This window comes from Dysidea avara, chromosome 1 (genome assembly GCF_963678975.1).
Source record: "Dysidea avara chromosome 1, odDysAvar1.4, whole genome shotgun sequence".
Lineage (NCBI taxonomy): Eukaryota > Metazoa > Porifera > Demospongiae > Dictyoceratida > Dysideidae > Dysidea > Dysidea avara.
Window position 1 is genome coordinate 22,768,459 of NC_089272.1, and position 17,070 is coordinate 22,785,528.

The 17,070-nt window shown below is 38.1% G+C and overlaps 1 protein-coding gene across 1 annotated transcript; it reads right to left on the bottom strand.

Moving 5' to 3' along the window:
* Positions 1 to 11,055: 11,055 nt before the first annotated feature.
* LOC136259601 (uncharacterized) lies at positions 11,056 to 15,268 on the bottom strand. Its single transcript, XM_066053083.1, has 2 exons — positions 14,894 to 15,268; positions 11,056 to 11,386 (listed from the first exon to the last, which is right to left on the bottom strand). The coding sequence occupies exons 1-2, from the start codon at positions 15,145 to 15,147 to the stop codon at positions 11,107 to 11,109; spliced, it is 534 nt and encodes a 177-aa protein (XP_065909155.1). The 5' UTR covers positions 15,148 to 15,268; the 3' UTR covers positions 11,056 to 11,106.
* Positions 15,269 to 17,070: the final 1,802 nt, after the last annotated feature.

Genomic DNA, 17,070 nt, shown 5'->3' on the forward strand with positions numbered 1-17,070 from the left:
TTGGGGGAAAGTTGCTGTATAGATTGGCATTGTTATTTTTAGCATTTTTCATGTTTTAGAACAAATTTTAGGCTGTTATCAAGCCTTTAAATTGCAAAAATCCTGCAGCTTCTGGGGGTTGCACCCCCAGACCCCCTGAAAATTCTACTTTATACTATAGCCAAACAACAATAGTTATGTTGTTCCCTACTGGGCCCCCCCTGTAGGTCAGGTCTAGAATCGCCACTGCAGTACATGGAATTATAGGGACAAACATAGCTGAAGTATTTAGTTAGAAAAGAGCAACTAATGAGCTAGTGTACATAACTTAATAGTGAATGTCCATAATTCATTATGGGCTTTTGGTAATACTTATAAGTTAAAATATGTAAATGTCATGGTTCCAATACTGGAACTAGAACTGTAATAACTAACTGATACTTACACTAATTTGTATTAAAAATTCAGAAAGTGGGTTGCTAGACTTATCACTAGGTCCTGGCATTATCATCTTCACTAAAGTGGCATCATGAACTATCTAAGCTACTCATGTTACACTGCACACGAATTATTACAGTCACAATTATATAGTGACTATCGACAGTTGTAGCTGCGTTTGTATGTTTTCTTATTATAGAACATGCACTTATCCTTTGGACTTCTAGTAGAACACTAATGTATTGATTAGGTAAATTTCCATATTGGTGCACCTCTACTATTATTATTATAAGTTTATATAACATAATTATTGCAGTTCATATACTCAACAGTGTCAACCTACATTATCAGCTTTTTGATTATGCTACATATTTGAGATGACTATTTGTATAAAAAGTACATGGTGTAATATGCTGTTATTTTTCGAGACTGAATCTAGTTTGATTACTTTGCACATCTTCCTATCATGTTTGTAGTAAAGGTAATTACTATAGCACAAAACAGGAAACCACACAATACTCCAGTTCTGTCCAGCTGAAGTTGATCTGGTGCATCTCCATCACTACAGTACTTGTCACCAAACATACACACCCAAGCATAAGTGCTCAAGAACTGAAGAAATAATAATGGTAGCACTGCTAGGTGAGCTGGTAAGGACAATAGCTCCAGTAGTCCTTGAGCACACTCACAAAATGTAACATCTTCATCATGTTGATAGTCACTGTCAAGCATGCCAAATGCAATAATTAATTAAGTGATTAAAGGAACATCATAACTATCTTAGGTACAAATAGACATGCACAAACTGCTGGCTGCATGCAGGAATACCAGCAGATCTGAGCTAAACTAGGTGGCTAAGCGTGCTCTGTGAGTAGAGAACAAAGTAACAACTTCATTGCTGTTTTATGCAGAGGCACTTCAACTTGCTTTGTTTCACGGGTAAAAAATCTATAGAGATTATATTTTTTTCAATTTCAAGGGTGGGTTGGTCAGGCCTGTGAAACAATTAATTAGTTAAGTTGACATGGTCAGAGCAGAATTGAGGTAAATACCATGCATGTTGACCATCATGCTAGCTATAGCTCTATTCTAATTATGCATGTGCATGATCTTGCTCCTAGTTTCGGAATTGAAAATTAGCTACGGTGATTTCCATTGCCTTTCTTGAGCAATTGAAATCAAGTGTATGTAGCTAACTAATCAAAGGTGAATCATTGCATGGTGTTTTAACTAATGACATATGCTCGGTGACATGCAGCTGGTTAGTTGCACTAGCTATACCTATAGTCTTGCGTGGCCAGACCGCTTATCGGTTGGAAATTATAAGTGCCTTTTTGAGCAGGAGCTTATATTTTCCAATCGATAAGTGTCGTAGGATAAAATCGGTCTGGCCACGCAAGACAAAAAAGGCTGTTGCTATTATTCCAGCAGTCACATGAATAAAAATGAAACTTGAGACAAAATAAACCAAAAACCCTTGGTTGGCTAGAACCTGGGACTGGAGCCCAAGGTTGTAGCCACTGCCATGTGGCTACCCATGCACCTATGTTAGTTTCTATCTTATATGTCTCTGCATGAGTGGAGTAACCTAAGTACATAGTACATCATCACAAAGGTGAGGAAGAAACCAAAGCTGAACCCGCAACCCTATCAAATCGTTACATTCATTATGTGATCACCGTGTATGTTTAAATAATGCCACAAATTCTCCGTTAAAGCTCATCACGAAGTATCTTATTTTACCATAGTAAACATTTTGATGCTCATTTAGCTACCTAGTGTAATTGTAGCAAAATTATAAAGCTGCTGTTTTATTTCTATACCATATTTGCACTGGGATGAGTCCCGCTGATGGATACGCTCAGAACTTGGTCGAATACTCGGGGCAACTACTAGACAAAGTTGAATGCTCGGGGCATACAACTAGAGTGAGAGAAATCTAGTGGACTGCCGGAACAATAGCTGACAAATATTTCCGGCTGCCGGAACAATAGCAACTTGGAAATCCAGACAAAACTAACAGTAGCATACTGTATGATAGCTATAGCTAAGATTTATCAACTTACGAGCACATGTTGCAGCTGGTTATGAATCCATGGTCTAGTAGAAAGCTGAACAAACGTATGCCAAACCAAAAGAGGACAACAATCCCCCACAGTGCAGTTAAGATACTGAAAATGGCTGTGTAGAACGCTTCGTCGTTATGGCGACAAGTGCAGTCGATTAAGTCCTCATACCTGATATTATTGTCAGTATACGCATGATAATTCGTGAGCAGCAACATGTAAATAATTGTGAAGACAACAGCAAACGACGACAAAGGCTCTCTAACGTTTCCAATGTCCACGTCTTCAGTAGCCATGTTGATCCTTGGGTCGAGATATGCAAAAACTGAATGCTGGCTTAGCAGCTTACGCTGCACTGCGCATATTTATACACGTTTGATTATAATTACGTAATCGTTTCAGTGCACGTGAACGCATCTATAAAATCCCGGTTCTGCTTTGCTAGCTATCGTCTTGGCGAATAGCAATGAGTAAAGATACGCTCTCCTATGCTATAAAAGGCGGTCTAGTGACTTACTTTCTACCAAGTGTAATAGTTGCTGAGACGTTTACATTTATTCTTAGCGTATTCATCTCAGTGTTGGCGTTTTTGAGCAATTTGGCTCTTGACGATGCTCAGGACAATTTGAACAATGCCACACTCTTCCAGCAACCGGGATTTGATGAATATTACTCCTACGTTGTTGATAACTACACGGACTTCGAGGATAACTATACAGTAACCGTATCCAATGCAGTCCTATGGGTATGTCGCGAAGGATCTACCGATGGTGACTTCTATCGAACGTGTTACAAATGGGCAATTGCTATTCTAATCATCTTCCATATATTGACCACTTTTAGTCGGTTTTTCACTGCACAGTTTTGGAAGAATCATGAAGTAGAGGACATAGATGATCTATGCACAGCAATCAACCTCACCATTAAATCATTTTTCTGGAAGGATGCTAGTGATGATGATGACAAGTTGAGGATAGCAATCAGGATGATTATTGGAGCATTTCTATTCAATCTAGCTTTTCTTATGCTGCTTCTCTCATTCGACATCAGCCCGTGGTCCTGCATACAAAAGCCATCAACTATTTCTGTCGACTACATTCCACAAACGAACAGATTTGACATACAAATTGATCCCGATCCTGGTGCTATTAGATTCCAAAAGGGAGCACCCATTATAGCTGTAATACTGATTGCTGTTTGGGTGGCAGCACATGTATTCTTCATAGTTCATGATTGCTGCAAAGGAGTTGGTGATATAGATGAAACTGATCATGTTCCTCTTGAGTTGTCTCAGATTGAAGCTGCTGAGGGTAATGATGATAACGATGATGATGACTGACTCTAGTAATGATTCACTGTACTCTTACTGTATGCACATTCTCTGTGCTTACAGCATCATATATAATGTTATACTATGTTAAAAAGATTTAAATCTGTTGGTGCAAAATATTATATGCAACATGATGTACACCAGTGACCAGCCTTATCATGTGCAGTAGTGCATATATGAAGGCAGTCAGATGTCTCCATCAATCCTCACATGCATGCACATGTTCACACTCATCATACAGTGGTATTTAGTTGACATTTTAAGCTACATCTACCAATTCAAAATGGGACACATGTACAGGCTGTAGGTACAGACCCTATAGGATAGCTATATGGTCTCCCATAGGAGGCGGGTGATGGATACAAGAAATGGAATGAAGAGTATACTAAATATTGGGAAACAGTCTAGTAGAAGTAGTGAAGTGGAAGCAAAACTTTATATATGCCGCACACCTCACCATGCGGCCATTAGTCCCAAACATAGCTGTACTTTAATTTGTGACCTCAATACAATAGTTCCCAGGTATCAAGAAATCTATGCTACACTTCATCAATTGTTTTGGTCCACACTTCACTCAAGTCATGAGGTATATGCATGGGTGATGTTACATAGAAATTAGTACACTGCCATAAAAATTCAGTGGACGATTGGAGCTTTGTCCATGTAACTGATGTACAGTGTACAGTATAACTTCCCTTCCTCATTAAATTGAGCCATATACCTAAGAGAACTGAAGTTCAGTCCCAATAGACCTTAAATACACTATGGCTTTTTTGGAACCTACTGGTCATGGTCATTATAATGAAGTATGGTATTTACTTCAATAGTAGCTGCACTCAAGTGGTGCAACGATCAATTTTGGCTTAAACATTTTTGACCATCAAGTAGTAGTCAAATTCAAAGTTATCACATTGCTTTTAAGGACTAAGGTAATAAGTGTCACAGCGTTTAACCATATACAGTGTAAACACGGTGCTCTTATTAATGAGGTATGAAGTGTATCTACATGTGTTCACTATTATAATCTGGTCTTTGCAAAGAGATTACCACTTATGAAACTTTTCACCATTTTCTTTTGTATACTTTGGATTTTCACTTCAACTGTTTCCAACTAGCCTAGAAAGGTTGTGTCACTAAGAACAATCACTATTGTGTAAGTTGAGACACTGTATTTTCTGTAAGTTGTCAGCAATATAAAGTTGTTGAATAGGTTATTTTGTAAATAAATACAGTCAGCAGTGGGAAATACCCTGGGAATACCCACAATCAAAAGGCAATTAGGTACACAGTAATTACCCATGGGATAAAGCAATAATAAAATTCTATTTAGCAGCCCAGCTTTTCAAATCCTGGAGACTGAGATTGAGTTCTGACTGGCCCAGGCCTAGCCTCCTCATACGTACATGTAGCTACATTGTAAGAAACTGTATTTATGGAGGCAGTTATCCTATGACCAGAAAAACTTTACCTGGTTATACTTTTGTATACTACATATTGTACATTTCTAGAGTTTGACCAATCAACGAAGGTAATGTAGATTGTAGAAGCGTAATGTACATGTAGAACAAGTACACAAATTTTTTTGGAATTTTCAACTAGAATAGGGACCATAGCACATCGATAAAAGTACAGTGCTAGGGATATAACACTTCTTATTGTTTTACTGTGATATTTAATATCATGGACTACTCCAACTTGTTTCAGTACTTTTTATTGATGTGCTATGGTCCATACTCTAGATGAAAATTCCTTGTTTACTTGTTTGTTAACTATTTTTTTTTGCAAACAATATTATTATGACTGGTGAACCCATGCATACCGCGAAAGAAATGGTGCCGCACTCCCCATGACCAGCTATAACAATTATCATCTGAAAAGTGAAGTATTCATTATACTTCGTTGTCAGCTATGTTAGACCTGTTACACAGCATTACGAATCAAGAACTGTTCAAAAAGCTCCCCTGCAATCCACGCATACATTGTATCACATCAAAAGAAAGAAATGGGCGCGCCCCAGCTATATCAATAATAATTATCGTCTGAAAAGTGAAGTATCCATTACACTTTTGTTCAACCCGTTACACAGCAGTACGAATCAAGAAGTGTTCCAAAAGTACCTATGCAATCAAAGTAGCCGCTATGAAAAATACAGACGATTTCTGTTATGAAGGGAAGCCATCACGTGCTACCACCAAATCGACACTTTTCGTTGTCAGCAAAGATGAATGGGACACAAAGGAGGACACTGGTAAGTTCATGAAGAATGCATTGTATGTACTGCAGTATGCCAAAAGGCACCTCTCAGGCCAAAGCAATGTCGAACAGCGAAAATATCAAACCCGTATATAGCCTTAGCCATTATCGAGTTATACTTGTCTGAAGGCTTCAGTCAGTCAGTCAGTCAGTCAGTCAGTCAGTCAGTCAGTCAGACAGTCAGTCAGTCAGTCAGTCAGTCAGTCAGTCACAGTCAGTCACTACTAATTTCCATTTAATAATTAAAAAAAAAAATTCATAGCAAACTTGTTGAAAGCATTTCGGGTCAATCTGAGGGCTTGTTTGGGCTTAACTTTACCTAACCAATACTGCTTCATTGTCATTAGGGAAAAGTGAGGCTGGTTTTTGGGTGATATTTTTTCATGGGCCACACCTACTTCTTTGTGGTCCCTACTATATAGTACTATCGTACTGTATGATATACATAATATCAGATCCCAGCTGCACAATAGCTCTAAATTCCTTCTGTTAAAAATCACTGATTTTTTTCAGGTCTAAAGTGACCAGGTTTCTATGTGGACTATGAGGTGTACTACATTAAAGACAAATAAACTAGGATAATGCCAACAAGCATACAGTTTTGACAATCAGTGATAACCAGAAACCTGTAATTCATTTTTTGCCTAGATACCTATTTCACATTGACTGGCTAGGCATGGAAGTGAACAGCCATATGAAAAGCTACACAATATAAAAGGGTAACAATGAATCAAAATATCTCCCTAAGAAAGTCCCAAACAATTGACGTGTGCCAAATCACACACACATACTAGTGATGTGCGATATGTAGAATCTTTATAATCGTGATATAAGCCTAGGTATAGATTTTAGCTATAATTAGAGAAAAACGTACCCAAGATGTCATTGTACATTGTACTTTTTTGGATAAAAGAGCTTGCAATGTTTCATGTACCATGTTATTTTGTACTTCAAGTACATCAGTGCTACAAGTGTCATCATTGTAAATGAGTGATAAGTTTGTATATCGCAATATATATCGTATTATGATATATTGTGTGCAATAATCATGATAGGAAATATCCTAATCACACACACACACACACACAAAGCAAAGGGGTGGTCCCTTGGTATCACCCTCAAGTCTTTTAATACTCAAGCAACTTGCCTACGTACAGAATCTGATTCGTGTGCTTAGACTGTACCATGCAAGTAGACTAACTTGGTCAATATTTTTTTCTAGAAACTGTTGTCTTCTAGTAATTTAGTTTTGATGGTAATAATTGTGGGGCTTTCCAAGGGTATTCCCTTTTTGTTGATAACTTGTGTATGGTATGGTACAATAATGTTCATACTATTGTGAAGGGTATTTTTGTACAGTATGTGGTACATCACATTGCTCCAGTCAATCATGGGGACCTGGTGTCAACTAAATGTCCAACTGTCATCTTCCTTAGCAGTGTTGAGATTGTCAGAGAACACTGAAGCCTTTACATGAAAGTTGGACAGTCCTCCTATTAGTAACTAGTTCTAGGATTTGCCTGCACAGGTACACAAGCATCCCAGTGCTGGTTCAATGGGCAGCAATAGTTGTGTTTTGCATGGCTGTTGGAAGCTTACTTTATGAGGCAGTATAACAAAGTGGTTAGAGCACTGTTCTGAGTTCAAAGCTCTGTGATGCCCATTTGCTGTTTCTGAAAGTTTCACTCACAGTCTTACCTGCTTTGTAATGGGGACCTGGTGGAATGGTGTCGACTGGGAAAGCAATTGCACACCTGTTCTTTTAGCGGTATTAGGGTAGTTATGGAACTTTGGGTTCTGCAGCATTTATTTTTATTTATCCATGACACTTGGACAGCCATCTTGTGGGTTACTAGTCCTGCCTCAAGATGATTCAGATTTGATTGCCTGATTAGCACACAGGTATCCCACTGTTTGCTGCTGAGTTTCACGTGGCTGCCAGAGCCAAAATGCACTGTTCAAATGTTGGGTGCTACATCAAGGAGGGATTTCTCCACTCTACTAAATGCAGGCATAGTAAAATCACTTACTGGGTGCATGGGAGCCCAAGCTCTGACACTGTGAAACATTATTGTCAAGTCTGAAGCAGTGCACATAGATTTATGGAGACAGTCAAATTTCTTTGAAGCTCACATTTTACAATGATCCCATAAGAGATTATACTATGGACACCATGTGTAGAAGGAATAGCATGAAGGGTATATACCAGTAGTAAAAAGCAAGATGGACTACGTTGTTGCATAGTGATCATGTCAAGTAGCTACATACAGTGTAGGTCCCAAACATAGCTGTACTTCATGACCTCAAAATAGTGATCACATTAAATAGGTATCAAGAAATCTATGCTACACTTCATGACCACATAGTTTTGGTCCATACTTAACTCAAATCATGAGGTATATGCATAGGTGTTGTAAAAAAATCAGTGGATAATTGGAGCTTTGCCCGTGTAACTGATGTACAGTATACAGTATGAACATTAAATTGAGCCATGTACTGTACCTAGGAGACCAAAAGTAAAGTCTTAGTAATGAGATGGTGACATCAAATGCACTATGGCTTTCTTGTAACTACTGGGCATGGTCACTATAATGAGTAATCTTATTAATGAGGTCACACACGAAGTACACTCTGGGACCTATATACTATACATGTTCACTATTACAATCTTGTCTTTGCAAAGAGATTGCCACTTATGAACCTTTCACTATTTTCTTTTGTATATTTTGGACTTTCACTTCAACCATTTTCAATAGTCTACCGACATACATAACCATAACACTCTGTAGTCAAAAGTTATAAATGGGTGACAATGATCCAAAATATCTCTCTAAGAAAGTCCCAAAACTACAAATTGCTTCATCACAAATTGTCCCAACCACAAAGTAGCCAAACCCACAGATTTACTGTGAGAACACTGCTGAATACTATACACAGTGGGGGATACCCTGGGAATGACAGTAATCTCTAAACACACAACAATGAAGGAGTCACCACTATACTTTTGTAGACAACAAACTACAAAGATGAAAATGCTAATACAGTACACGAAATCAACACAATTATAAGTGCAAAGAAAAACTTTGATGAATACTACAGTAGCTACATGAGAGCACTTCAATACAGTAATCATAAACACTGTATTACCTGGATAAGTAAATGCCACACCTTTAATATAGCACGCATCCACCTTAAATTAAAGCTATGGTTATCCTTCATGATGGATTAATATTAACTGCAAAAGAACAAAGCAATCAGTCAGAACTTATGGTATCTGGTATATAAGTTTTACTGTATTTAGCAATGCTAGTATAGGGCTATAATTTTAACAGCCTATATTTGATATATGTACAGAGGTGGCCACTATTTGAGGGTTGCTTCTTTTTTTTTTCCATTCATATTTTCATATAGAGCAGCTTTAAACTGTGGTAAGTAATCAGCACTGGTATAAGCCACCTCTGTCAGACAGTGAAGATTTCTACATGAACATACAGTAGCCAATAAGGTTTATTGTGCTAAACTTCACACGCATGCACATATACTCGCGCGTACACACGCGCACACACATGCTGAATGCAAAGGCTCTGGCAGCCATTGAAACTCAGCTATTGCCAACCAGTAAACCAACACTGGGATGCCAGTGCAGGAGGAATGTCCAAGCTTCATGGATAAATAATAAAAAAATACCCCAAAGTCCCAACTAGCACAGTTGGGCAATTGCTTCCCCGGGCCACCAGGTCCCATTATATAGCTGGGAGGACTACAACTGAAATTTCTTGCTTAAGGAAACAGCAAATGGGCATCATAGAGCATCAAACCCCAACCTTGCAATTACAAGAACAGTGCTCTAACCACTTTGCTATACTGCCTCACTAATACAAAGCAAAGTAAAAGCAAAGCCTCTGGTACCCATGCAACACACAGATATTGCCGCCCAGTGAACCAGCACTGGGATGCACTGTTAAGGAACATGATAACAGTTGGGCATTTGCTTCCCCAGTTGACACCAAGCCACCAGGTCTCCGTTAGAGTTGGGTAGACTGGAGAAATGTAAGTAGTTTCTTGCTCAAGAAAACAACAGCAACTGGGCAACAGACACACACACACACACACACACACACAGCACATACACGTGTACTTATGCACATGTGCGCATGCAAGCTCACACATGTACATGCATACTATGCAAAAATACCCTTCACATAAAATGAACATTATTGTTACACAAGCAGTGAATAATGGGAAATACCCTTGGAAAGCCCCATAATGTTTTCCATCAAAACTTAATTACTAGAACAAGATAATAATTTCTAGCAAATATTTTCTAAGTTGTAGTCACAGTTATTTATACACTACTCAGTTTACATGCTGCAGCTTGCATGGTATAGCCTATAAGCACATGAATCAGATACTGCAATATACATGTACGTAGACAAGTTGTCTAGACAAAACCTTGAACAATAAAAGACTTGAGGGTGATATTAAGGGACCACCAACCAACAAATTGCACTGTTCAAATGTTACCGGGATTTTCCAGTCCATTGTCCTATTAGGTGCTAAAAACTTATTAGCCGAAGAGCCATTCACTGGTGACAAAGGAGTCACAACACAGTGAGTAACAGTTACACCACATTTACAATTATCCAGCACAATAGGACACACACGGTTACTTGAATCTCGCTTGATTCTGCCATTTCCTCTACACCACCAAGTGCATGCACCAAAATACATAGGACAACGGATTGGAAATTCCCAGCAACTCAGATTGTATAATCTTGATAATTAATTAATAATACATCTGTCTGAATGGGTGTGTTGCAATAAGATCATGAGTATGTAAGTATGCTTTCAGTTTTAATAAACAAATATTTATTCCAGTTTGTAGAAAATACTGTACTTTATGTAGTACATTTTAATGGATGTGCTAAGAGTGGGGTTTATTGTGTAACTACACACATACAGACATACATATATGCACTGTCCACTAGCTTTATAAAGTATTATAAACAAATAAATAAATAACTTAACAATGTCATGATTCTATGCAGATTTGTTAGCACTTGTCACTCTAGCAGCAAACCCAATTATTCCAGCACAAATAAAGAAACCAAACAATACTCCAGTTCTGTCTATCTGAAGCTGATTGGGTGCTTCTCCCTCACGACAATACTTGTCACCAAACACACACACCCAAGCATAAGTGCTTAGGAACTGAAGGAACAATAATGGTAGTATTCCCAGGTGTGCTAGAAAGGAGAATGGCTCCAGCAGCATTGTTGCAATTAACTTGAATAGTTTAGTATCACCTTCTTCAAACAACCTGTTACAATTACACATGTACTTTTCAATAAAGTGATCAAGACACACTACACATACAGACTACACAGTGGGGCCCATTGATACCAGACACATCTTGGGACAATCCTACAGTGCAAGAGGTGTCTCGGTTCCTTTAGTCATATGGAATAAAGAGAAAAGATTATTACCAAGGCATCCATATCAGATGTCGATTTCAAGAGGTTTCACTGCTTATCAAAATACAGTACTACAGTGAATAGGCTCCTAACATATATTCATACTAAGGCTGGCAAAATTTAACTGATAAAGCTTCTTGTAATAAAGCTAATGAAAGTCACATAGTACATGTACAGACAAAGCATTGAAAATGTGGTAAAGGATGTGCAATATACACTATATAGTTGTCTCCAAGGGTACTGAACAGTTTTGCTGATTCTCACTAGCATGCCATCATGAATTTAGACAAATGTGTAGGCTTTCTTGAAGTCCATTTGTAAATACAGCTTTCCTGATCTTTGCAAGTGTAGTACAACGGTAATAATTTTGCACTTTCATGGCTTACATCACAACACTTTGTTGCTGCATCATAACTTCATGATACACCTTCATATAAGAGAGTAGGATACTCTCCTCAGTATATATATCATGAACTCTTGGTTATACATGTACTGTGACTCAATGAGCTTATTTCATCATTATAAATAATCACTGGCTAAAGTGACATTCCTAAGTTTTATCCTATGTATCAAACAGTATAGTAGTACAATTAAGTAGGGATCACCCCAAAAATGATGCCTTTAAAAACCATCCTAGAACATCTTATGCGATGAAAATCAGGAATAATATTACATCAAATACAGCATTAAAAAAAGAAAAACACACTTACAGGCGGCTGGATATAGAAATTTTTTTTTAAATCGCCATTACACTGTACTTGAAATTTTGTCTGACTGCCTGATCACAGTCGCAGGGCTAGAGGCCAAACAAAGCAGCGCACGGCCATCATTTTACACCACAATAACAGACTCACCAATAGGATGTGCCTTTTGAGGGTCCGATGAGTGTGTGCCCTCTGTGCCTTGTCTTTTCTTTAATCTCTAGTCTCGTTCTTCATCCAATGAAACCATATTACCGAGACCACGCCTATTTACTCTATCTCTGACACACACCCTTATTTTGGTCTAGCTGTATAGCACATTGAAAATATGAAATACCCCCCTGGTGGTGAAAGGCTGACTCACAATACCCTAATACAGCAGTCACCCTAATAGAACAGTCACATGTGTACAGCTGTATGCTACAGTATAACAAACAAACAAACAAACAAACTGTATATCAATTTTAAAATGAAATAAGGATCCAAGCAATAAAAAATAGTGAATGAATGATGGTATATTACAGCATAACTCGGTGGGAAAATCCCTATTTTGGCAATATGCTATGTTGAACATATGAAGCTTAATCAGTCAGTTGAAAATTCACTGTTTCTATAGAGACTTATTGGAGATACTTCCAAGCTGTTTAAACAGCATACTTGGGCTTCTGTTGTACAAGAATTTGTGATGGACACTTTGTGGTATAAATTTAAAGTACAGAATTTGTACAAAGAAGTTGGACATGACTAAAACACGGAACAGACTGGGAAAACGGACTAACAAATGGACTGGGAAGAACTTGCCTGAAAACGTTTTTTGACCATAGAAATTCACTGTATAGCTGCTAGAAAGAACATAACATGCAACAACGACCTGAAACAAACCTCTGAACCATTCTGAACACGATGTCGCAGTGTGCTCAAGCCGATACTAAGCCCTGCGCTTAAAGATAGTATGAAATTAAATCCATTTTGTGTTTAATTAAAAGCACACTTTCTGTTGCGCATTTGTAAACAAGACGCTTTAAGCCTGTTAAGACACTATGTTACTTGGATTTAGTGGTCTGGTTAATTGCTGCAATTAGTTTGACGGCTGATCTTCCGTTTTACAGGTGACAGCTCGTGTGATAGGTAGGCTTCATGGTGGGTATTTAATCAGCTGGCAAGGTACTGGCTACTACAAATATACGTAGTCTGTGTTATTTTGTTTGTTGAACTTGTTTAGAACATTAACTGACAACTTCGCTGTCACAGGCGCTCACACTGGCGCTTTGTAAGTTATCCCAGGGTTTAATGGTGGCTCCACGCGTTCAGAGGTTTGTTTAAGGCTGTTGTTACGTGCTATATTCTTTGTAGCAGCAATATAGTGAGTTTCTATGGCAAAAAAACATTTTCAGGGAAGTTCCTTCCAGTCCGTTTGTGAGTCCGTTTTCCCAGTCTGTTCCGTGTTTTAGTCATGTCCAAAGAAGTTTAGTAGGAGGAATTCCCAAAACATGTAAATCCGAAAGAATATTTATTTGCATATTATGGCTTACAAGCACAGAATGTATGCTAAGCATCACTACATAATAATTATACAAAATGTCAGGCATATTAATATATTAATATATACAACCTTTTCTCTATCTTACACTTGATTCATGTCCTTTAATAATACAAATAACATTTTAGATTTGGGCTGCACACACAATACAAGCCCAGACAATACATACATGCATGCATACACAAACTAACACATGCATAACGCTAACAGACTGCCACATGTATGATTGTGAAAATGTCCCGAAGGGTCCTTCACTTGTAAAAATATCATCTGGAAATTACCTTGACAGAAATTTGGCAAATTAGCTTCAAATTGACAAGTAAAGTTTGTGGTACTGTATACTAGTGAATCACAATAAACTAGCTAACTATAGAGGTGAAAGCGATTGAGCTCAGTTTATGGCCAGCAGGTTTGTCATAGCTTGGCATGTTCACATGCCCATGGGGACCTGTGGGTACTGTTTGTGGAAAGGACAAATGCTGTTAACAAGCATTTCGGCTGGCAAACCATTCAATCCTTGTTCCCTAACTAACCAGTAAAAAGCCACTTTGACTGGACTTGAAGACTACATCCACCTAGAATTGACAAAAAACATCCTATACCTGTGTTTCAATTGCTGCATTAAAAACTTTTAAGTTAGCGCTTTACTGAAATTCACAAAATACCAAAATTATCACATACAGTAAGTCCAAAAATACTAAATGTGTCTGATTTTTTATCACGCTACTACCTCTGGGGAAAAAGGGCTATCTACAATACCAGTTAACAAAAATCTAATCTGCTTATATCCTGGGGTAGCTCAAGGTTAGCCATTACCACACAATAGCAAGAGAAGGGTGCAGAGGGTAGCGTTCAAGTGCGTCGTTGTCCGAGCATTGACATTTTTGGATAGTGGCTTTCCAAGGTCACTGCAGCCACACGATATAACCAAATCCTTTCATATTTATATGTGAAGGGTATAGTCATAAGTCTTTACAATAGAGTAATAATTAATTGAGTCAATAATGCGTCTGAAAATACAAGGTGGAGAGCTGCTTTACTATTCACAGAACAGTATTAAACTCAATAAATTCCCAATACTGCACAACACCAGTACACATGTTGGCACTTACCAGCTCACAAAACGTACACTAAACCAAAAGATAACAATAAGTCCCCATATCACAGTGAACAGTATGAATATAGTTGTGTAGAATGACTTGTCACTATCACGACACGTGCAGCCGATAAAGTCCTCATCCTTATCATTATTGTCAGTGAAGGCACGGAAGAAGGTAAACACTAACATGTACAGGAACAAGACCACCACAGAAAAGGACGACAACGGCTCCCCCACTGGACCAATATGTACATTTTCTCCAGCCATAGTCTTTAGAAATCACTCTTTAAATTCCTGTCCAAAGTACACTTCAATTTTCAGAGAACGCTTTTGCAATACACTACAGTGTGTATTATTTGGAGTTACGAGTGGGCGGGGAACAGTACGGAGAGTCATAGAGAGTATATGGGAATGATGCATCAAAATCGAGATCAAAAGACCATCGCGAATAGAATTAAAAAGTTCCTGCTTGTATACTTACTACCCAGTGAGGCAGTAACTGAGACTTTCCCGGTCATTCTGAGCGCATTTGTCACTATTTTAGCATTCTTGAGGAACATAGCTATCAGTGACTCACAGGACGATCTTACCAATGCGACACTGTTCCAGCAACCTGGATTTGCGGAGGATTATGCATACGTGGATGATAACTATTCTGAGTTCGAGCGTAACTACACAGTAGCAGTGTCAAATGCTGTTTTGTGGGTGTGTCGTGAAGGATCCCCCAATGCCGGATTCTATCGGATATTCTACGCAGGGACTCTTATATGTCTGGTACTTTTTCACCTACTGACAGCCTTCAGTCGATTCTTCACCCCAAAATTTTGGCATATACGTAAACAATTGGATGATAGTTATCTTAACACTGGTGATGGTGAACGACGTATTACTGTTGTCATATTAAAGAAGGATACCAGAACAGCCATCCAAACTATCATTGGTTCACTGGTATTTAACTTATCCGTCCTAATGCTGCTTATTTCATTTGATATCAGTCCGTGGTCCTGTATACATGTACCATCAGCCATTTCTGTCAGTTACATTCCCATTACAAACAGGTTTGACATACATATAGACCACGATCCCAGTGCTGTATTATTCCAACAAGGTGCAGTTATTGCTAGTGCTGTACTGATGTGTGTTTGGATAACATTTCATGTTATGTTTCTTTGCCATGATTACCTTAAGGGAAATGTTAACCGAACTGTTAATCTATCAGACTCCTTGATCCCATTACGAACACCAGTTGCTGATGAAGAAGATGATGATGATGACAATTACATTACATAGTATATGTAAATACAGTATTTCTGCACAAGTTTATGATTTATTGAAAGAGATTAACAATTGACATTGAACATACCCACTCTCATCGTCACAACTACATGTACAAGGTTTTTTATTTCTGAATTTTGCTTATGTGTAATGGTGATCCGTTCTGGTTAGATATTAAGTAGTGTCTAGAGTTGCTCCTACATGCATACTATTTTAGTTTTGTAAAAGTTTACCATGGAAGTTTCTGTAAGAGATACTTTACAATAGTGCCATCCTACACTTGTACAGTACAACATTCAGAAAGCAAACAAAACTCCCTGGTTTTCCCATGCATTTTATTACCATAAGCATGGTTGCATAGGTTTACACGTCATGTACTGTACATTGAACAGTCACCCATGATTGCTCAATCAGAGAGTATTGTGAACTTTACAGTACATGAGCATTAATTTACTATGTAAGGTTATAGCCAATGTGGGAGCAGTAACTAATTCTTCCCCAATATACAACACTGTACGTGAAGTGCACAAAAATGTGAAAGCTTGAACTTGTAAATACTCTAATAAAACAATCATGTACAGTTACACCACTTGGATGAATTTCTTGTTTATTGCAGTTACACAAGGATAATTGAAGCACTAAAAAGTAATTGTAATCAAATGATGGATTTTACATTGTACCACTTAACAGAACACAGCCAAACTTTTATCATGATACAATAGCTACAGCGTAAATCACCTCTCTTGCTCAGGGGTTTGATAGCAGCTGCCCTTAAACTGTTGTCAGCATTGTGAAACAAAATGGTGTAGAAACATTTGTATCAGTTGACAAAATTTCTTAACAGAGCAGTCAACATAACAAAATCAGTAAAAGGTTACAACCCGCAAATATTGTTTTATGTAATGAACACAGCAG

Bases quoted from the DNA above. Each gene is read 5' to 3' on its own strand.
- LOC136259601 (XM_066053083.1), bottom strand. From the start codon at position 15,147: ATGGCTGGAGAAAATGTACATATTGGTCCAGTGGGGGAGCCGTTGTCG. The intron at 11,387-14,893 runs GTAAGTGCCAAC...TAATTGTAACAG, and splicing joins AGTGTACGTTTTGTGAGCTG to GTTGTTTGAAGAAGGTGATA.